The sequence below is a fragment of the Gasterosteus aculeatus genome, chromosome 12 (genome assembly GCF_964276395.1).
Source record: "Gasterosteus aculeatus chromosome 12, fGasAcu3.hap1.1, whole genome shotgun sequence".
Lineage (NCBI taxonomy): Eukaryota > Metazoa > Chordata > Actinopteri > Perciformes > Gasterosteidae > Gasterosteus > Gasterosteus aculeatus.
Window position 1 is genome coordinate 23,507,216 of NC_135700.1, and position 22,167 is coordinate 23,529,382.

At 47.2% G+C, this 22,167-nt stretch overlaps 2 protein-coding genes across 3 annotated transcripts; one reads left to right on the top strand and one right to left on the bottom strand.

Moving 5' to 3' along the window:
• Positions 1–1,271: 1,271 nt before the first annotated feature.
• On the bottom strand, positions 1,272–18,801 carry LOC120808616 (Golgi apparatus protein 1). The gene is made up of 26 exons (XM_078085902.1): positions 18,258–18,801; positions 15,781–15,810; positions 15,177–15,263; positions 14,861–15,076; positions 13,911–14,114; positions 12,599–12,670; positions 12,326–12,512; positions 11,832–12,049; positions 11,568–11,689; positions 11,283–11,384; positions 10,006–10,159; positions 9,496–9,633; positions 7,921–8,007; positions 7,779–7,841; positions 6,667–6,780; positions 6,401–6,489; positions 6,183–6,300; positions 5,997–6,089; positions 5,695–5,832; positions 5,427–5,550; positions 5,198–5,340; positions 4,984–5,085; positions 4,754–4,861; positions 4,547–4,667; positions 4,362–4,468; positions 1,272–3,287 (listed from the first exon to the last, which is right to left on the bottom strand). The coding sequence occupies exons 1-26, from the start codon at positions 18,591–18,593 to the stop codon at positions 3,120–3,122; spliced, it is 3,441 nt and encodes a 1,146-aa protein (XP_077942028.1). The 5' UTR covers positions 18,594–18,801; the 3' UTR covers positions 1,272–3,119.
• Positions 18,802–19,918: 1,117 nt separating this feature from the next.
• Positions 19,919–22,091, top strand: LOC120830576 (troponin I, fast skeletal muscle). 2 transcript variants are annotated; one of them, XM_040195316.2, is made up of 6 exons: positions 19,919–20,084; positions 20,172–20,208; positions 20,589–20,717; positions 21,399–21,488; positions 21,566–21,742; positions 21,881–22,091. In XM_040195316.2, the coding sequence occupies exons 1-6, from the start codon at positions 20,077–20,079 to the stop codon at positions 21,965–21,967; spliced, it is 528 nt and encodes a 175-aa protein (XP_040051250.1). In that variant the 5' UTR covers positions 19,919–20,076; the 3' UTR covers positions 21,968–22,091. The 2 variants fall into 2 exon arrangements, with proteins under 2 accessions (XP_040051250.1, XP_077942033.1); XM_078085907.1 differs by having other exon boundaries at positions 19,925–20,088.
• Positions 22,092–22,167: the final 76 nt, after the last annotated feature.

A 22,167-nucleotide genomic window follows, 5' to 3' on the forward strand; every position in this document is an offset into this window, starting at 1 on the left:
AAAGAGAAGAAGTTGAAATGTTTGGTTGAAAAAAGTCTGAAAACATTAAGTCGAATGTTTGGTTAGGTACGAAAGATTTGAGATAAAAAGGTTGGGTCAAAACATCTTTTGAAAGAAACAGTTCACATATGTTTAAAAAAAAAAACATTTTTCAACATAACAAGTTTTAGGCCAAAAAAAAGATGAATAAAAATAGGTTAGGTCATAAATATTTTTAAAACGAGTAAAAAAATATTGGATCATATGTCGTAAAAAATGTCAGAAAATTTGTCTAATTGATATGGAAAATATCAGGTCAAATATTTTGGGAAAAAAAAAATCTTTAGGTCAAATCCCATGGAAAAAAATTATTTGAAAAAATAGTAAAATGACAGCCCAAAACGGTTATGTCGAAAAAAGTTATGTTATGCTGAAAAATATCATGAAGAAATATCAAAATTACATCTATAAAGTTTTGGGTTGAAAAATATGGTAAAGGTAAAGAAAGTTAAAAACCCAAAACAACATTTAAAAAAAGTGAGTCCAATAATTAGACCAAAATATTTTTGAAAAAAAAGTCAATGTATATGTTCGGTTGAAAAATATGTGAAAAACGTCTAAATTCATGTCAAATGTCGGAAAAGGAGTCAAGGTTCAATTAAATTCAATTTATTTTGTGTAGCCCAAAATCAAGTTGTTCTAATGGTAAATCAGTACATTTATTCGCCAAAAAGAATCTGTGTTGAGGCCACACCCACAGTTCGAGGTCTGGTCACTTTAGTGACTGCAGCACCACTTGGTGGTTAAACATAACTAATCGCTTTAAATTTCCTTACCTGTGAAACTAGTTTCTGACGGAGGAAGAACTCAGAACTCCACTCATGTATAAGTAGTAGTACAGGCTAGAAATACTCCAAGTAAAAGTCCTGCATTCATATATTCACGTAACAGACTTCAATAGTGCACAGCGGGCAGAATGGCACAGTTCACAATATTACGTTATAATTATTGACACATTAATGAGTTAATCATTTTAATGGAGAGTACTTTATTGTCTTAATCCGTTTCTGATTTGATTTTAATTATTTATATGACATATTTACTGATTTAAAGTATTTAACAGAACCTACCATGTAACTATTGTCAAGAGCCAAAAGTTTTACGTTATTTAGCTGTTTTAATACAGTGGATTCAAAGGGGAAAAATGTAGAAAAAGTACCTCATTGTTGTACTTGATGGTATTTAGTTACTTTTTTCTCCTGCAGAACATCAAACAACTCAAGAGTCAAAGATACAAAAAATCAGCAGACAGTTTTATTAAATTAACAAATTTATATCTGTACAGCAAAATCAAACTTCACAATGATAAATCTCTTACGTCGTCGTTTCACATGATAATTTAAAAAGAAAAGCGCACTACTGTTAATGAAGGCGGCCATCTTTGTTTCCTGTCAGCTCTCAGATTTTCACCAATAATTCAGTTCCGTTAACGTTTGTAAATGAGCAGAAAACATCAGGTTTATTTACATTTTTCATCTGTTTAACTCAAGTTTTAAGTCATTCACATATTATTTTAACTAAAAAGCTGTGAAATGTTTAATAAAAACAAAAGCTGGGGTTTCTTTTTTTTTTACAAACGAAGACGGGGATCCGTGTGGTGTCACCACAACGCGGATGTGACACGGGTTAAAGTGCAAAATTAAATATTCAAGCAAAAAATAACAATGTTGGCACTTCTTTACTATCAAGTAATTTGCCTGCAAGAGAAAAAACATGCTTATGTCAAAAGTCCGTCAAATAACGCAAAAAACAAACATCTTGTATCCAGGTTTCATTCTTTGTGACTTTCCTTTGTTCCTTGATTTAACTATTTGTGGCGCTTTTCTAACAGCAAAGTAATGTAACTGTAAAGTCTGTTTGGCCTGGTTAAAGTCACCCAGTACAGATGTTTCTGCTCACGTGGGTCACATCTGTTTAATTGAATGTATGACATGTATATGACATATATATCTGATTGCAGACCATGACGCCAAAGAACTGCAGCCCAAACTGTTTCCAGCCGTTTTACATTTATTTTTGGAGGCAGCAGCTGGTGTCAAGGACGCCATTAGCTTAGCTTAGCATAGCACTGGAAAGCACTAGCATGACTGTCCAAAGTAAACAGTGAGGCTGCACGGTATTAACGATTCTGGCGGTATATCACGGTATTGCTTTTTAAAGTAATTAATTAATTGATCCCGGAAAGGACCGCGGCTACCCGAACAGCTGTTCGCCGCTCGCTGGCCAACTTGCTCGCAACAGGCCGGCGAGTTAGCTTGTTAGCTCGTTAGCTTGCCGGGGCTGATGTGGCCAAAAACCCTCCAAACAGACACAGCTCCTCTCGCCGTTCCTCCCGTATCGCTCGTACCCAGCATGCAGTTGTGTTGTGGTGTTTTCTCTCTTTCTGTGTAAAACGGCATTTCAAAATTAAAATATGCTAATTTCAGACTGGTTTTGATTCATTTAGTTGATTCACCATTTGTGCTCATGCGGGAGTGTAAGAGCCCTTTTTGAGTTTTAGTCGGGGGAATGAAACTTCACAAGCTAACACTGTTAGCAACAGCATGACCTTCAGCACTTCAAAATAAAATAACTTACACAGAGAAAACCAGCGGTTTGGATGTAAGAGTTTCTGTCACATGACGGATTATGTCGGGGGGGGGCGTGGACGGCTGGAACGAGGATGGGACTTTGTGATCGACGAGGAAAAAAAAAAAAAAGGTTTAACAAGCACGTCACAAAGATATAAACCCCGTAAGTTTGAGTTTCCCTCGGCGACTTCCTGTTGCTCTTCATGCTCCAGTCTTCAGTTAAATATCAGGCAGGAACACGGGAAAAAACATGACCTCAGTCTCATGAACAGCGCTCAAAAGATCCAATCCAACGGCTCATTTCAAATAAAAAGATCAGTTTGCGCCCCAATGAGGATTTTTGTTTTATTTTTTCTGTTTTGCATTTGATGCAAATTTTCAGCTGCGGTAGAATAAATTGCGGAGTTCCAGATGTGGTCGCTGGCGTTGGCGCTGTGCAGGACAGCCGGTTTGCAGAGAAGGACGGGGGAGGAGTCAGAGCGAGGTGGGAGGAGTCACGTCTCTCGTCTTCTACCGGTCCTTCAGTTCTCTCGTCACTTGCTTGGTGATGCGACCGCACAGCAGCCCCACCAGGAAGAGCACGCACACGCTCAGCGCGATCATCAGCAGGATGTAGTTCTTGGACGGCGACGTCATCACCTGCACGGCCAGGTCCGAGAAGCCCTCCGCCGGCGCCACCTGCGGGACGGAAAGCACAGGTTGTCATGACGACTGGGGGCGGACGCGTTGTCGTTGGGTTTGTGGAATGAGGCTTTGAGGCGACCAGTGAACAAAGCAGGAACTTATTTGGAAGAGTGACGGAGACCTGTCAATCAGTGTGTAGCCCCGCCCTAAAGCGTCCCCTGCTTTGTGGTCTGTTTGACTCTAAATGGACCGTAATTCACTAAATGAACATCATGCTGCATTGAAGAGACTGAGACCATAAACTCATGTTTACAATGAGGGAATAAGACGTAGAGTCATTTCCTCATAGACGTCTATGGGAGCAGAGGATTCGCCCCCTGCTGGTCACTACAGAGAAGTAGAGTCATTTCCTCATAGACGTCTATGGGAGCAGAGGAGTCGCCCCCTGCTGGTCACGACAGAGAAGTAGAGTCATTTCCTCATAGACGTCTATGGGAGCAGAGGAGTCGCCCCCTGCTGGTCACTACAGAGAAGTAGAGTCATTTCCTCATAGACGTCTATGGGAGCAGAGGAGTCGCCCCCTGCTGGTCACTACAGAGAAGTAGAGTCATTTCCTCATAGACGTCTATGGGAGCAGAGGAGTCGCCCCCTGCTGGTCACGACAGAGAAGTAGAGTCATTTCCTCATAGACGTCTATGGGAGCAGAGGAGTCGCCCCCTGCTGGTCACTACAGAGAAGTAGAGTCATTTCCTCATAGACGTCTATGGGAGCAGAGGAGTCGTCCCCTGCTGGTCACTACAGAGAAGTAGAGTCATTTCCTCATAGACGTCTATGGGAGCAGAGGAGTCGCCCCCTGCTGGTCACTACAGAGAAGTAGAGTCATTTCCTCATAGACGTCTATGGGAGCAGAGGAGTCGCCCCCTGCTGGTCACTACAGAGAAGTAGAGTCATTTCCTCATAGACGTCTATGGGAGCAGAGGAGTCGCCACCTGCTGGTCACTACAGAGAATGCAACTTCAAGCTGCCATTGTGGGACAGATGAATTATTTCATATTAATGTTTCCATACGATTTACTAACTGAGTTAAACAACCCCAGCTGTTGCCTCCTCCTCCTCCTCAGGCTTCACCTTTGCGGCGTAGCTCCACATGTCGATGCGGTCTTGAAGTCTTTTCTTGCACTCTGGCTGCAGACGAACCCTCTTGTCCTGCAGCGCCTCCATCAGACACGACATCTCTGTCGGACAGACGGAGCGACACGTTTAAAGCAAACAAACAAACGTGGCGGAGCGGCATCTTGTGAGAGGTCACCCACGTCTTCCTCTGCCCGGCGTGATGGCGGCGCAGTGGTGCTTGAGGTCCAGAGCGCACGCCGTGTGCAGCACCGGGTCCACAAAGATGTCCGCCTTGCTCTCCTTCAGCATGTTCAGGACCTCCTGAGACGGGACGAGGTTTATTAAAGTTATCGCGAAAAGTCAACGGACTTGTGAGTAAACGGTTGTGAACTGGAGGATGTTCGGACCTTTTTACAGGCTTCCTGTTTGATTTTCAGCAGGTTGACTTTCAGACATTCCTCCACCTGACCGGTCTGCTCCTGAGCCGCCGCCTCCTCCGCACACAACCTGGAGATCTGCAGGAGGACGGAGGAGAGCAGAGGAAAGTAAAAATTATAGAGGAGAGGAGGATGATGAAGAGAAAAATAAGAAACAGGAGTGGAAGCGTGTGTGTGTGTGTGTGTGTCTGTGTGTGTACCTCATCTGTGCAGTGCACCTGCAGCTGAGGGTCGAGTCTGTAATCCAGCGCCGACTCCTGGAGGATCACTCTGATCTGGTCCTCGCAGTCTGGAGACAACCTCTGGACCGAAGGAGGGAGCAGAACCGGACCATCGGCGGTCGAGACAAAGCTTTCTATTCTAGACAGTGGGCGGAGGTTTGAGCAGGGCGGTGGTGACGGAGGTGGGACTCACCTGGTCGGCGTACTTGAGCTTCAGGCAGCCGATCACCTGACCCTCCAGCTCACTCTCCTCCGTCACTTTGTTCAGGATCGACTGGCAGAACTTTGGGATGTCGGCTCGACACGCTTTCCTCAACACTGGGTTCAACCTGTAGTCTGGAGGAGGAGGAGGAGGATGAGGAGGAGGAAGAATGGGGGAAGGGCAAAGGAGGAAGAGGAGGAAACGGTCCTCCTCTACTGACCCGTGTTCTGGGTGATCTGCCTCTTGGTGATCATCTGCTTGCACTTTGGGTCCATCAGCTCGCTGTTCTTGTTCTGCTTCAGGCACTGCAGGAGGCTCCTGGCGTCGGCGTCGGTGCAGAAACGCTGCAGGAGACGATTCCGTCAACAACCCAGGCGGCCTCAGGGGGTCACATGACCATTCAGAGCTCCTGACGTCCTGCTGCTCTACACTCTCTCATCAACCAGCGGTTCGACATCTGGACTTTTATCGGTTTGCCCCCCACACACCTTGATCATCTGCTTGCAGACTCTCATCAGCTGGTAGTCGAGCTCGGGGTCGGTCATCTCCACCTCCTGAAGCCTGAAGATCCTCTGATGGCAGCGCTGGCTGAGCTGCTTCTTCTGCTCCTTCAGACACTCGATCATCTGGGGGGGGGGGAGAAGAGAAGGTGGAGGGAGAAAAGGACGAAGAGGAGGAGGTTGATCGGGGGTGAAGGAAGAGGAGGAGAGGGGGGGGGACAAAGAGGAGGAGGAGTTTAACACCACCAACATCGGCAGGAGGCCTCGTCTCTCCAGATGTTTCTCCTCACCTGGGCGTTGCCGAAGGCCACGTTGGGGCACAGCCGGCTGATGTCGGACTTACAGGGATCGTAGAGCTCCGGCTCCAACCGGATGTCCTCCGACTGGGGGGTGGGGGCATAATTTACTAAATGAACATCATGCTGTGTTGTGTGTGTGTGTGTGTGTGTGTGTGTGCGTGTGTGTGCGCGTGGTACCATCTCCAGCTCCTCCACCCGCAGCTGTTTACGGCACTTCAGTGAGACGCGCTGCTCTCTGACCTCCTGCAGCGTGTCGTTCTTCACCGTGGTGCTGAGGCAGATGACCACGTCCACCCTGCGGGATCAATAACCACATCGACGATGAGATGTGACCAACCGCCGCGTCCCGAGGAGCTCCTCGCGCTGACTTCACGCCGCCTGTCAATCAAACTCACTTTTTCTTGATGTTTGGGCACAGACGGAGAACGTCCTCCTTGCAGGCCATCTTGAACTTGTAGGAGAAGCGGAAGTCCTTCATCTGGACCTGAAAGTTTATTGTCACAAAATTCTCAAATTTCTCTCTCTCGTCCTGAATGATTCTAACTGTTAAATTGAAGGAAACGCGCGGCGACAATGACTCCCGTTACATGTGAGACCACAACGAGCAATTGAGAGCAGCACAAGTAGCTGAAAGGTGAGGGACGTTGTCACGGTAACCGACCAGCTGGAAGTGCGTGACGCCGACCGAACACTTGTCGTTCATCTCCTTCTGGTGTTTGTTCTGAACCAAACACTCCATCAGGTCCCCGGTATCGATCTGGATGTCTGCTACGTCCTACACACACACACGCACACACACACACACACACACACGCACACACGCACACACGCACACACGCACACACACACACACACACACACACACACACACACACACACACACACGCACACACACGCAGACACACGCAGATAAAGCAATAATTAAAGCCCCTCTCTGGCGGGGAGGCAGGTGTAGGTGTGTCTGCCAGGCTGGAGGCGGAGGTTTGAATGCACCGGGTGGAGATGATCTGGAGATCAGGCGGGTTGGAGCCACTCACTCACTCACAGGACGGTGGAGAGCGAGCAGTGTGAGAAAGCGACATTGAAGCGCTCGGAAAGAGGAGACTGCAGGAATAAAGCTGACAAAGACTGAAGAAGGAGATCAAATGTTATATATTTAATGAAATGTGTGTTTTAAAAAGTATTTGAGCTAAAAGTAATTGGATAAAAATTGATTTGTGTGTATTCACCGGAGTTAAACGCTGCTAAAGTTTATAAGGTTAAAATCGTCATTAAATAGTGTTTAAAAATGTATTTAATTTGGTTTTGAGATACTTTAAATTTGGGTTTTCTTTCTACTTATTTTGAGGTTCATTTCCAGTAGATTGTAAATGACGTGTGTGATGTTGGGTATGTGAATTGGTTTCTTGGGTTATATTTCTTTGACCTTTTTTTCACCTGGACCATTTTAAAAATAAAAAAGCAAGAAAGCAAAGCAGTCCGAATCTTGGTCATTGAGTGGAATCCAGTCTACACTTCTTAGCAAGTTGCCCTTTCAAGTGGGGAGCTGCAGTTTGAACCTTGAGACACTTGACAATTTGAAATCACATCGAGACGTTTAGAATGATGCAACATCTGCTTCTCTCATTGGCTGTTTGAACCAGTGACACAATCACATCTCCCCTGCAGATTTACATCATTTAAACCTTTACCTAAAAAGCATAAATACCACAGATCGTTTCCCTGTATTTCATATTGTAGACTCCGCATGTAGTTATTCACGTCACTACTCACATGGCAGTGGGCCTGAGTGACGGCTTCACAGGCTCGGATGAGCAGAGCGTCGATCTGGATATCCTGCAGAGCGCAGAGGACAGGAGGTTCAGCAGGAAGCTCGACAGGTGAGACAAAGACAGTCGTCTGTAACATCAGTGACCTCTGACTCCAGCTCGGTCAGGTTGCCCACGACCTCCCTGCAGGCGGAGACCAGGTCCTCCAGGTGATCCTGGAGACACTCGAGCTCCTGAACACACAGGGAACCGTCAGTGAAGTCCACACCACTCATAGTTAAATGGTTTAAAAGAACTTTCCTTTTAAGCCTCATTAAATTACTTCAAGTTTTACTTTCTTTTTAATGGAGTTTCCTCCTTTTTTGTGAGCGGGTTAAAGTAAGGACAACGCCTGTCAATCAGCGTGTAGCCCCGCCCTAAAGCATCACCTGCTTCATGGGCTGTTATATTTACAAATGAACATCATGTTGTATTGAAGACGTGAAACTAGAGACTGAGACCATAAACTCATGTTTACAACGTTTACTGAGGGAATAAATCCACAGAGAAGTAGAGTCATTTCCTCATAGACGTCTATGGGAGCAGAGGAGTCGCCCCCTGCTGGTCACTACAGAGAAGTAGAGTCATTTCCTCATAGACGTCTATGGGAGCAGAGGAGTCGCCCCCTGCTGGTCACTACAGAGAAGTAGAGTCATTTCCTCATAGACGTCTATGGGAGCAGAGGAGTCGCCCCCTGCTGGTCACTACAGAGAAGTAGAGTCATTTCCTCATAGACGTCTATGGGAGCAGAGGAGTCGCCCCCTGCTGGTCACTACAGAGAAGTAGAGTCATTTCCTCATAGACGTCTATGGGAGCATAGGAGTCGCCCCCTGCTGGTCACTGCAGAGAAGTAGAGTCATTTCCTCATAGACGTCTATGGGAGCAGAGGAGTCGCCCCCTGCTGGTCACTACAGAGAAGTAGAGTCATTTCCTCATAGACGTCTATGGGAGCAGAGGAGTCGCCCCCTGCTGGTCACTACAGAGAAGTAGAGTCATTTCCTCATAGACGTCTATGGGAGCAGAGGAGTCGCCCCCTGCTGGTCACTACAGAGAAGTAGAGTCATTTCCTCATAGACGTCTATGGGAGCAGAGGAGTCGCCCCCTGCTGGTCACCACAGAGAAGTAGAGTCATTTCCTCATAGACGTCTATGGGAGCAGAGGAGTCGCCCCCTGCTGGTCACTACAGAGAAGTAGAGTCATTTCCTCATAGACGTCTATGGGAGCAGAGGAGTCGCCCCCTGCTGGTCACTACAGAGAAGTAGAGTCATTTCCTCATAGACGTCTATGGGAGCAGAGGAGTCGCCCCCTGCTGGTCACTACAGAGAAGTAGAGTCATTTCCTCATAGACGTCTATGGGAGCAGAGGAGTCGCCCCCTGCTGGTCACTACAGAGAAGTAGAGTCATTTCCTCATAGACGTCTATGGGAGCAGAGGAGTCGCCCCCTGCTGGTCACCACAGAGAAGTAGAGTCATTTCCTCATAGACGTCTATGGGAGCAGAGGAGTCGCCCCCTGCTGGTCACTACAAGCTTTGACTTCCTGGTTGCATCAAATATCAGGAGCATCATGTAGCATCACGTAGCATCACGCAGCATCATGTAGCATCACGTAGCATCATGCAGCATCACGTAGCATCATGCAGCATCATGTAGCATCATGTAGCATCATGTAGCATCCGTCTCACCTGTCCAGCGTCCGTCTTCTCGCTGCACCACTTCCCGAGGTCGGTCATGCAGAGTTTCTGCAGCTTTGGGTCCAACTTCACATCCAGCGCCCTCTGGTGGAGAATCCTCTGAACCTCCACCTTACAGTCCCGAGATAACTGCACGCGCACACACACACACACACACACAACATGAATCTTCACCAATAAACATCAGTGATGAACTCATTTGAGCTGATGACATCACTCAGTTACCTCAGATATAAACAGTAAGCTGCTTTATTGATCCCTCTGTTCAACCGCGACAACGACATCATCGTGATCATCATTATTTATTATAAATCAGTATTTGTGTGTGTAAATTCATTTGGAGAGCTAATGTAGCTCTTCACTCCGTGAGCAGCTTCTACACAACCTTTAATAAAAAAACACCACCTCTAGCCCCTCGGTGGGGGTCACCTGTCCGATGTGGGACCGGAGAGAGGCCCCGCCCCCCCCGTAGAGCTGCTGAGTGAGTGTGTGTGCTGGTACCCGGCGGCCCTGCTCCTCGCTGCGGTAGGCGTGGCGGTACAGGCAGGAGAAGACGGCGCCCGGCGGCATCAGCTCGCTGGTCTCGTTCCAGCCGTGCGTGTGGCAGAGCCGGGCGGCGTCGCCCTGACACTTCCTGTACAGCACGGGGTCCAGTCTGAGGGAGCAAAGCCTTTATTGAACCGTCTGCTTCTCTACGGATCTCAAAGGGACCAGATCACGTTCACATTTCGTAAGTAAGTAGGTATTAAATATATTTCAGTCAAATTATTCATCTTAAATTAGTAAGTGTACTTTGATTTTTTGTGTCCTGTGGAATATTATCTATGTTAATATATAATATAGTATATTTATAATATATGAGGAGGTATAATAAATACATATTTAAATATAATAAACGTGTAATATAGGGCTGTCACAATATCACATTTTTGTTGTGAGATTATTGCAAAATTGGGTTTTTTTGACCATTTTATGCCACTGATACTAATAATAATGACAATATAATAGCATAGTAGTAAAAGTACGCTATTTCAAAGAACAAAGAACGTTTTATTTGTCAGAATAGTTAAACATTAGAATCGGAATGTGAAAAAATATGTCCTATATAAATAAAACAAAAAAAATAAAAAGTGCAAGGGACACGGAGCGGGCGAAGCATCGGGTTCTGTGCGACGCGGTCGGGTTTAACGCGGGGCCTCGACCGCCGGCAGGGCGACGGAGCGGCCCGGTGCCGCTAAGAAGCCGCGGGACGGCGGTCCGGGGACAGCGGTCCGGGGACGGCGGTCCTCGCGCCCAAAGAGGAGAACGAGCGGTCCGGAGGAAGCGACCGTAGTTCAGGTTAAAGACGGGCGGACGGTTGTTGTTTTGGGTGAGACGTTAGCGTAGTTAGCGTAGTTAGCTTAGTTGGGCTCACTGCTTCTCTTCACCTGTGGGTGTCGCTCTGTGTGCGCGCTGCATAAGCCCCGCCCCCTTTCCACAGGGAGGGACAGAGGATCAACTTAAATGTTGGTGACGTTCATTCAGATGTAAAGTGAATATCGCAGCACCAAAGGTTATTGCACGTGACTTCAGAGAGTGCGGTGTGTCATTTTATCGCATATTGCGACAGGCCGAGTATAATATATTATATATATATTATATATAATCTGTAATCAGGTCTATAATATAATAAATAATATAAAATATTATATATTATATATGTATCATACATACAATAGTTACATTATGATATAATAATAATAATATTACAATTGAGATGTTTGTGGGTTCAGACTCACTTCCAGTCTCTGGAAATGAAATACTGCAGCTCCAACAGCCGGTGTTCACAGTCCTCCACCATCTTCTCCGTGTACAGATGCTCCATCAGGCACGACAGGATCCTACGCACACGCACACACACACACACACACGCACACACACACACACACACACGCAATGAATGAGTGTCTTTTTGGCCCGGGGGTGCTGCCTGTGATTAAATTCAATTAAATACTATGATTAAATATGTTTTTATAATAATTTCCGTACATGTGTGTGTGTGTGTGTGTGTGTGCGCGGCTCACATGGGGTCTCCGTTGTGGATGTGCTTGCAGGCGGTCTGGATGACGGACTCGCAGGCCTCGTTGAGGGCCCGGTCGATCCGGTAGTCGGCTCCGGGGTCGACGGATTGGATCAAAGTCTGAAGCTGCAGAACATCAAGAGGAACATGAAACGTTCTATTGGAGACGAGACCGTGTGACTGCGATACGTTTTAGTCAACGACAAGTAGGTTCATCCATTGAACTATTCAGAGCCTTCGAGGCTCCTTTGACGCGACGGCGACTCACGGCGCTCTGGCAGACGCTGTCCACGGCGGCGCTGCGGTCGCCGCGTCCGATCCTCATCAGGCAGTGCAGCGTGCGGCCCTTGCGGTGGAGGCCCGAGCAGTGGCCCTCGATCTCCGCGCGGCAGTGCAGCACGATCTCCGGACTCAGGGAGAAGTCCTCCATCAGCATCCGCCTGTAGTCCAGCATCTCGCCCTGACACTCGCCGCTGACCGGGCGACCTGGAGGCGACAGAGGAACCCGACGAGCTTCAATCTACGCTTTAATGATGTCTGGGCTTTTATTGTGAAGGACAAACACGGAAGTGGACAGACGGTCCAAGTTGTGAATCAGATGATAAAGATGTTGAAGTTTCATTATTATCATAAACTAAAGGCGTCACATCCCACGACTTCCGCCAAAGTAATGAAAAGCAAGCCGATAGAAGCCCCAATAAGAGAAAGACAGTCGATTTTTAAGGGGGTTCTAAGTCCCGCCCCCCCCCCCTCCAGACTCACCGCGGTGCACGGCGGCCTCCAGGCACAGCAGCAGGTAGGACAGCCGGGCCTCGCGGGCGCGCGGCAGGTTGGTGTCCAGGCTGCAGCGCTGCTTCCTCAGGTCCGTCTTGCAGGCTTTGGCCAGCGAGTAACTGACTCTGTAGTCCTGGGAGATGAGCTTCTGACGGGTGGTCAGAGCGTCGCGGCACTGATGGAGGGGGCGGAGGGGGGGGGGGGCGGGGTTAGGAGACGGAAAACGAAGCTCGCCCACAGGACACCTACCAGAACACGTACCTTCTCTGACATGGCCTCCTCGAACTTGTGATTGAACAAACACTTGTAGACTTTTCCTTCTCCGGCCTGAGTCTGTGGAGGAGGAAACACGTCACATGTCACAGCACGTCGATGTTCGTCACTGGAACATACGTATGAAGATGCTTACATGGAACATCGTGAAGACCTGTCAATCAGCGTGCAGCCCCGCCCTAAAGCGTCCCCTGCTTTATGGTCTGTTTGACTCTACATGGACCATCAGTCACTAAATGAACATCATGTTGTATTGAAGAAGAGTTTAAACTAGAGACTGAGACCATAAACTCATGTTCACAATGTTTACTGAGGAGCAGAGGAGTCGCCCCCTGCTGGTCACTACAGAGAAGTAGAGTCATTTCCTCATAGACGTCTATGAGAGCAGAGGAGTCGCCCCCTGCTGGTCACTACAGAGAAGTAGAGTCATTTCCTCATAGACGTCTATGGGAGCAGAGGAGTCGCCCCCTGCTGGTCACTACAGAGAAGTAGAGTCATTTCCTCATAGACGTCTATGGGAGCAGAGGAGTCGTCCCTGCTGGTCACTACAGAGAAGTAGAGTCATTTCCTCATAGACGTCTATGGGAGCAGAGGAGTCGCCCCCTGCTGGTCACGACAGAGAAGTAGAGTCATTTCCTCATAGACGTCTATGGGAGCAGAGGAGTCGCCCCCTGCTGGTCACTACAGAGAAGTAGAGTCATTTCCTCATAGACGTCTATGGGAGCAGAGGAGTCGCCCCCTGCTGGTCACTACAGAGAAGTAGAGTCATTTCCTCATAGACGTCTATGGGAGCAGAGGAGTCGCCCCCTGCTGGTCACTACAGAGAAGTAGAGTCATTTCCTCATAGACGTCTATGGGAGCAGAGGAGTCGCCCCCTGCTGGTCACTACAGAGAAGTAGAGTCATTTCCTCATAGACGTCTATGGGAGCAGAGGAGTCGCCCCCTGCTGGTCACTACAGAGAAGTAGAGTCATTTCCTCATAGACGTCTATGGGAGCAGAGGAGTCGCCCCCTGCTGGTCACTACACAGAATGCAGCTTTTTCACATTTTACTCTGAGTGATAATATGTCGCCACTCAGAAATGACTTTGCTGCAATCCTCAATATGTGTTTCCGTTCTAAACATTTTTCAGAATAAGGGTTATTGCAGCAGTAAGTAAGTGTTGAACATACACATAATCTGTCTTCAGTGTGGTTCCATAATAATCAACAATTAACATTATGAGAGACAATAAAACAAAAACAAAGTACTGCGACAGGAAAGAAATATGAGAAAAAAGCCATCAGAAAGTCTCCCTCACGTTCTGGCAGAACCTCTCGCGGTCGTCTCTGCAGGAGAAGTAGAGATGTCGGTCGAGGTGAAAGTCGTCTGACGACAGCTCGGCCACCCGCAGGATGGCCCTCTGACACTCCTCCCTGATTGGACGAGAGCGATCCTGCTGCTCCGCCTCCTTCACCAGCGCCTTCTCCAGACAGGAGATGACCTCCCCCTGCGAGTGGACGTCCTGGCGACAGCGCGAGGAAGAAGGAAACATGTGATGAAGGAAGATTTAATCAAGTTCAGGGGACAGAAGGTAGAGGAGATGAAGTCGTGCACTAGAAGGAGTTTGTTTAATCAAGATGACAAAGAGCTGATTTGTGACATTTAAGACCTTCACACTGCAGCCGGCTTTATTTTCCTTGGGCATTAATCTTTGTTTTTGTGGTTAATATCTTTAGAATATTACGCGGTTATATTAACAAGGTGAATTTGTTCAACCAATCACGTTGTGCGGAGAGGACACAATAAAAAACTTACACAACAACACAAAGGCCTTCCATCACACCTTTCACAATAAAAGCCCTGGACATAAGCACTGCTTTGCTGTTAACCAACTCAAACCCGAAAATGAAGCCACTTGATGGAAGACGAATATTTTGCGAGATAAAAACCTGTTGTGAATAGTTAAATTGAGTAAATCTTTTTTTTGTCAATAAATACAAATCGCATTAAACTAAAAACATGAAGATCGTTTACTGTAAATGGGGAGAACTATCAGGGTTTAAAATGTATAATTACACATGAAAAAAAAGCTAAGCTAAGCTACGTGGTTAAAAACTGTCCAGTTGCTAGTTTCAAGGTTAAAACGGATCTTTCGTGCACAGAACCAAAGCCCGCTTTGATCTTTGTCTCTCACACGCACACACACACACACACAGACACACACACACTCACACACACACACACACGCAGCGGCGCACACACACTCGCCTTGTGTCCCACGTTGACGCTGCCGCAGCGCAGCCTGTTGATGTCGTCTCTGCACTTGTCCATGAAGCCACAGATGAGCCGGTAGTCGCTGAAGACGATGCTGGTCATCTTGGTGACGTACTGGTTGCACTGGTAATCGCTGACGTTGGCGCGGTGGTCCACCAGGCAGGACACCAGGTAGCCCCTCCCCCGCTCCTCCTCATTGCACTCCTTTATCTGGAGGAAGTAGAGGTGGGAACATTCACCTGTGTGCATCTGGGCATGAAAGTAGGTTTTATCAAGACTGTGAATGAATGACTCGGACATCGAAGCCGACCTCAGCGATGGTGCTCTTGCAGACCTCCGTGGCCACCGACTCAAACTTTGGATCCGTGGTCAGGTTGAGTTTGTAGTTCCACAGCAGCTGAGGGAGGAAGCAAAAACATCACAGTTTCATCCGTCTATGGGAACAGAGGCATCGCCCCCTGCTGGTCAGTAGAGAGAATGCACATACAAAACCAGATGAAGGCTAAAGCGAACCAGCTCCGCACCTCGTGATCCTCTCATGCTGTGTTCCTGTTAATGACGCGTCAACTCTAGCATCGCTACGGCGACGCGACTACTACTCAAATACACAATTTATAACATTTAGTCTTTAGGAAAAAAACACACTTTTAGTGAGGATAAATTGCGATGAATGAATTTCATAATTTGCAATTCATTGTTATTAATTTTTAATATATTGACAACCCTAATAATAATGCATCACATCTGATTGTAGTGCATGAAAGAAATTATATAAAGTAGCGTTAGCTACAAATACTAAAGCCAAAGTACACGTACCTCAAAGTAGTTCTTCAGTGAAATACTACTTGTTATATTCCACCATTGCAATCAGCCTTTATGAAGAATAAAAACCATATAAAGAATAAAATACTTACGTGGTTACAGTCAGGAGCGATCTCAGATTCCTGCAGGAAGACGAGAGTGAGGTCAAAGGTCACAAGCATGTAAATGGGAAAAGAAAACGCTGACTTAAGCAGATTATGTAATTTCTCGTTATCACGCGTCACCTTTTATTAAATCGTATATAAATAAAATCCTCTCCTGAGATCTGCACTGAAAAGACACTAAACACACCAAAGCCGTTCTGTAATCATCGTTCAATACAAAGGCTCCTCATCTGATCTCAGGTCTGATCCCAGGTCTGATCTCAGGTCTGATCCCAGCTCTGATCCCAGCTCTGATCCCAGGTCTGATCTCAGCTCTGATCCCAGGTCTCATCCCAGGTCTGATCCCAGCTCTGATCCCAGGTCTGATCTCAGGTCTGATCCCAGCTCTGATCCCAGGTCTGATCTCAGGTCTGATCCCAGGTCTGATCCCAGGTCTGATCCCAGGTCTGATCCCAGGTCTGATCCCAGGTCTGACCTCAGCTCTGATCCCAGGTCTGATCCCAGCTCTGATCCCAGGTCTGATCCCAGGTCTGATCCCAGCTCTGATCCCAGGTCTGATTCCAGGTCTGATCCCGGGTCTGATCTCGGGTCTGATCCCAAGTCTGATCCCAGGTCTGATCCCAGGTCTGATCCCAGCTCTGATCCCAGCTCTGATCCCAGGTCTGATCCCAGGTCTGATGCCAGGTCTGATCCCAGCTCTGATCCCAGCTCTGATCCCAGGTCTGATCCCAGCTCTGATCCCAGCTCTGATCCCAGGTCTGATTCCAGGTCTGATCCCGGGTCTGATCTCGGGTCTGATCCCAAGTCTGATCCCAGGTCTGATCCCAGGTCTGATCCCAGCTCTGATCCCAGCTCTGATCCCAGGTCTGATCCCAGCTCTGATCCCAGGTCTGACCTCAGCTCTGATCCCAGGTCTGACCTCAGCTCTGATCCCAGGTCTGATGCCAGGTCTGACCTCAGCTCTGATCCCAGGTCTGACCTCAGCTCTGATCCCAGGTCTGATGCCAGGTCTGATGCCAGGTCTGATCTTAGGTCTGACCTCAGCTCTGATCCCAGGTCTGATCCCAGGTTTGATTCCAGATCTGATCCCAGGTCTGATCCCAGGTCTGATCCCAGGTCTGACCTCAGCTCTGATCCCAGGTCTGATTCCAGGTCTGATTCCAGGTCTGATCCCAGGTCTGATTCCAGGTCTGATTCCAGGTCTGATCCCAGCTCTGATCCCAGGTCTGATTCCAGGTCTGATCCCGGGTCTGATCCCAGGTCTGATCCCAGCTCTGATCCCAGGTCTGATCCCAGCTCTGATCCCAGGTCTGACCTCGGGCAAAGTGACTTCCTGTCAGTTTGTTTACAAGCCTTCAGGCCACAAACCACCACGAATAAATAACTGAAGATTAAGCAAACGCTGCTGTGCTGCCAGTTAGTCGTGTTTGTGTGTCTGTGTGTGTCAGTTTGTGTGTGCGTGTCTTTTCCCACAGACAAGGCAGATTTATAAGAGCCATTTACCTCTTCGGGAGGCCACAGCTGTTCATGGAGTTGAAGCGATGTAATTATCTCAGTAAAGAGGGCATCGCTCAAAGGGGTGTGTGTGTGTGTGTGTGTGTGTGTGTGTGCATGTGTGTGTGCGTGTGTGTGTGTGTGTGTGCATGTGTGACATCAGCACGGGGATGGTTCTTCACAGACATCCGCTCAGTGCGTTGCCGTCGGCAACACTTAAACTCTGCGTTTTTAAGCAGCGAATGAAGATCGGATGGAAACGAAATTTAGATTTCAAAGGAAATCAGACGTAGATTCACGTGGATTATTATAGTTAAATACTTCAATGGGACAAATTCAGAGTCTAAAGGTCAACGTTAAAGGAATAAAATCGTTTACGCCTCCTGTCTGAGGGAGCAATTTGAAATTCTATAAACTGAACAACCCAGAGACACTGTATGGTTATATATTATACTGATTTATTTTTATCCTGCAAGTGCAGACTTTGACTTTTACAGAGGAGTTGATTAAATAGTTTACTGAAAAAATGAACTGTATTTTCAAGGGCCATATTTATATCTTGAATAATTGTTGATGGCAGGGTTTTTTTATGCGTAAACTAACATATAAGCCTATAAGATAAATTATTATAATTATAAAGAATAAATAAATAAACTAGTCGGTAACTCAGTATTGGTCTTTGTATTTAAATACCATAAATTAAGATAAACATGCAGTAAAAGTACATGAAATACATCTAACAAACTGAATATATGTGTGAATGTACGTGAAATGTGTGTTTTGTATTTCTGCATCATAAACACGAGACGAGCGTGATTTGAATCCACCTGCGTGCGCGCCGCTCGGACACTGACGCAGGTGCAGATGCGAACATCTGCATCGGTGTCCCGCCGCGTGGATGCGAACCACCGGGGCGTCACACCCAGGAGATGCCCGTCACCTCACGGCGGGGGGGGGGGGGGCGCGCTTACCTCTCTGCGGTCCTGCAGGCACTCCAGCACGGCCAGGTTGTTGGTCCAGGTGTGCTTGGGACAGAAGCGGGACATGTCCTCCCTGCAGGCCGCCTCCTCCGACAGCTTCCAGCCGCTCGCCCTTCGAGGCTGAGAGGCCCCGACGACCGCAGCGGCGGCGGGAGCAGGTGCATCCTTCCCCGGGGGGTCCGCGGCTCTGAGGCCGGGCGGATCGGGAAGCTCCGGCGGGACTCCGGCGGCTTTCGAGCCGAGGACGGAGGCGAAACCGCAGAGACACACGCACGTCAACAGCAGCGGAGCGAGCGGCGGGGGCCGGGAGTGTCTGCACGCCGCCATCTTCGCACCACAGGCAAGCTGATGCTGATGCTGATGCTGCTCCACTTCCGGTCGGAGCTTTCGCGATAAAATCGGAAGACCGGAAGAAACACACGACTTCCGGTTGTTGATGTTTACACTATTTGGACGCTGATTTAAAACATCTTAGCATGTCTCTTATTTTTAAATAAAAAACCCTCACAACTGTAATTGATCAATTATTTCCACCAAAAAATAAAAGTCCTGCATTGCAAATGTATTTTTACAATCTAAAGACGAACAATACAGATACATTACAAGCGACTTACATTACATTTTAACCCATGGCATGTACATATTTGCCCGGGGAGCAATTAGTGGTTAGGTGTCTTGCTCAGGGACACTTCGACAAGGGACATGGAGCAGCCGGGGCTCGAACCAGCGCACCCGCTCTACCCTGCGCCACGTTGACCCCGTCGACCCCGTCGACCCGTCGATACAATATTCCTATATTGACTTAATATTTTTCTTTTCTTTACTTTTGGTTTGATACTACAAATTTCAGAATGCGGTTTATCATAAAAGCTCACACGTGCGTGTGTGTATGTGAGTCTGTGCACGTGTGTGTGTATTTGAGTGCGTGTGCATGCGTGTGTGCGTGTGTGTGTGTGTCCTGTTTGAGCAGCTGGGTAAAAAAGGGAACCAGTCAGCAATAAATCCTCCCAGTTTAGAGCTGCCAGCTGCTGGGAGGATTTTTCTCTCCACCAGCACCCCGACGTCCTACCCGCTCTCAGTTATTTTATTTTGAAGCTGTTGCATGTTTCATTTAACTCACAAATGTGTTTGGCGACGCTCCACGTCTCAACAAGCGGAGGCCTCGTCTCTTTATTCCCACTGAGTGAATCTCTGCTGGTTCCCATTAACGTCTGTTCCAGACTCTGACCGCTCTTTGGTTTCACTCTGCAGATCCGCTTTTATTACGTCTCAGTGCAACGATGAATTGTGTTCAATCTGTTCTGACTGAATTATTAGAGGCTCCGTCTATTCAAAAAAGAGTTGTTTTGTTGTGCTGTTGGTTTCTATTAAAGACAAATATCATTAATTAAAAAACAAAGACATCTCAGTGATTTCCTAAAACGTTTCTGTAGCTTTTAACCGAACAAACAGGAGGAACGAGAGCGTTTGTTGGAGGACTATTTTAAGCGGCGGATGAATCCGTGTTTGCTGCTTCAGTGAGTGTTTGCAGCAGCAGGACGTGTCAGTGACACACACACACACACACACACACACACTCACACACACACACAGTCTATTAAGGACAGCTTGAGATCAAAAGAACCCTAAAAGGATGAACTTCATCGTCCCTCAGAGTCAGAAGATGCTTGTTTGTTCCCGGCTCAGCTGCTGCCGTCGACCCCTCGGCCCGGAGTTCAACCGACAACTGCTGCTGGTCCCCCCCCCCCCACACACACACACACATATATAAGAGCGCTGTGGTATTTCCATTCTTCTCTCAGGAGTCAGGATGGCGGAGTAAGTAAGAGGAGACTCGGTGTGAAATCTCACCGAATAACTCCTTCATTCTCATTTTTCCTTTTTTTCCTTCGTGTTTCTCTGCAGGAAAAAGATGTCGTCGGGCCGCAGGAGTCAGCTCAAGGTAGAGAGCACACGCACAAACGTTCAGCGCGGACGAACACAACCTCCCGATCTTCTCACATTGTTTGATGTCATTCGTTTGTCGGGCCGAGTTGATTTCAGCTTTAAGATGAACAACAAGTAGCTGCAGTATGAAGTAGGACTGTGAGACACAAACACATCATTTATACTTCGGCTCATTTCATCGCTCCATAAAAGCTTTGAACGTTTCTTAAACAATAAGAATCGATTCTACTGAACGACGGTCAATTATTATGTTGAAATATAGAAACCATCTTCTAGTCTTTTATGTTTGGGGTCAACGAATGTTTCCTCCTCCTCTCCTCTTCCTTCTTCTCCTATGACTCCTCTTATTCCTCCTCCTCCTCCTCCTCCTCCTAGACCTTGCTGCTGCAGATTGGTGTGTCAATGCTGGAGGAGGAGGCGCAGGAGGCGCAGCAGCAGAAGAAGAAGCACATGGAGGAGAACTGCCCCAGCCTCTTCCTCCCAGGATGCATGCAGGAGCTCCAGGTGGGAATGAACAGACTCCTCCGTCACCCGACGGAGGCCGGAGACAAACAGTATTTGTTTACCGTCGCAAGTAGCTGCTCTTTGTCGTCATGCACTCCGGCAAATAACTCGTCGGAGTTAAACGTTTAACTCCGACGAGTTAATTAAACAGGTTTAAAAAATCACGGAGAGGATTTGCACCTGATTGAATTGGTTTCTCTCCCTTAAACAATGACGTTACATTTTATTGGTTTGGGTTGATTTAGTTTTGTAGCGTTGAATCGATATGAATGGTTTAATCATTTTCAACTAGATTTAGTTAAGTTAGCTGAACTTAATTTAATAGAGTTCACATTAAATACATTTAACCTATTGATTCGCATTAACTCAACTCAATACATTTGAGTTGGCCGAATGACTTAGTGCTAAAAGAAAGTCACACCATCAAATGGAAATCCTTTCCATGATTTTATTACATTAAGTCAAAGAATAAATATTAAGTGCAAAAAGTGACAATAACCCAAATAAAGAAACCTTGTATTCTGTTTATCTGCTCCTCCTTCTGACGTCTTCGTCTGACACTTTAAGGAGAGTTAGTCAAATGGCGTTTGGAGAACATTTTAGTGCAATTGGGTAAAAAAAAGAAATGTTTATGGACATTTACCCAATTAAGTTAGATTTCTCTCTTTCTTCATTGATCAGGATTTGTGCCGTAAGCTTCACAAGCAGATCGACCTGGTGGACGAGGAGCGATACGACGTGGAGGCCAAGGTGACCAAGAGCAACAAGGAGGTGCGTAGATCTCTACATGAAACGTCAGCACTACGTCAAGAGGAGCATTTATTGACACGGAATCGATGCTCCATCAGATCGAGGACCTGAAGATGAAGGTGCAGGACCTGAAGGGGAAGTTTAAGAAGCCGGTCCTGAAGCGGGTTCGGATGTCGGCGGACGCCATGCTGGCCGCCCTGCTGGGCTCCAAACACAAAGTGTCCATGGACCTGAGGGCCAACCTGAAGCAGGTCAAGAAGGAGGTGAAAGAGGAGGTGGGTGCTTTCAGCTTTCGCGTTAAAATGACCACATTAGCATTGGATTAGATTTGGAATCCCTGAACTCAAACGTTGGAACGCAAAAACAACTTTATTGGTGATTCAATTCTTTCTGTTGCTTGTGTTTCTTTGCAGGAGAAGCCGGCAGGCGACTGGAGGAAGAGCATCGAAGACAAGGCCGGGATGGGCGGCAGGAAGAAGATGTTTGAGACCGAGGCGTAAACAGCAGCGTGTTCTTCTTCTGTTAAACAATTTCATCCACTTCTGTGTGTTTGTGTGTGTGTGTGTGCGTGTGCTGCTGGCAATGCGTTGAGTTGATTCAATTAATAAATCTTGTGGTGCTTTAGTTGGTCTCACAGCATTAATTTGATGAATTCTACAGTTCTACGCTGGTAAATCAAGGTTACAATAAATCAAGAGAG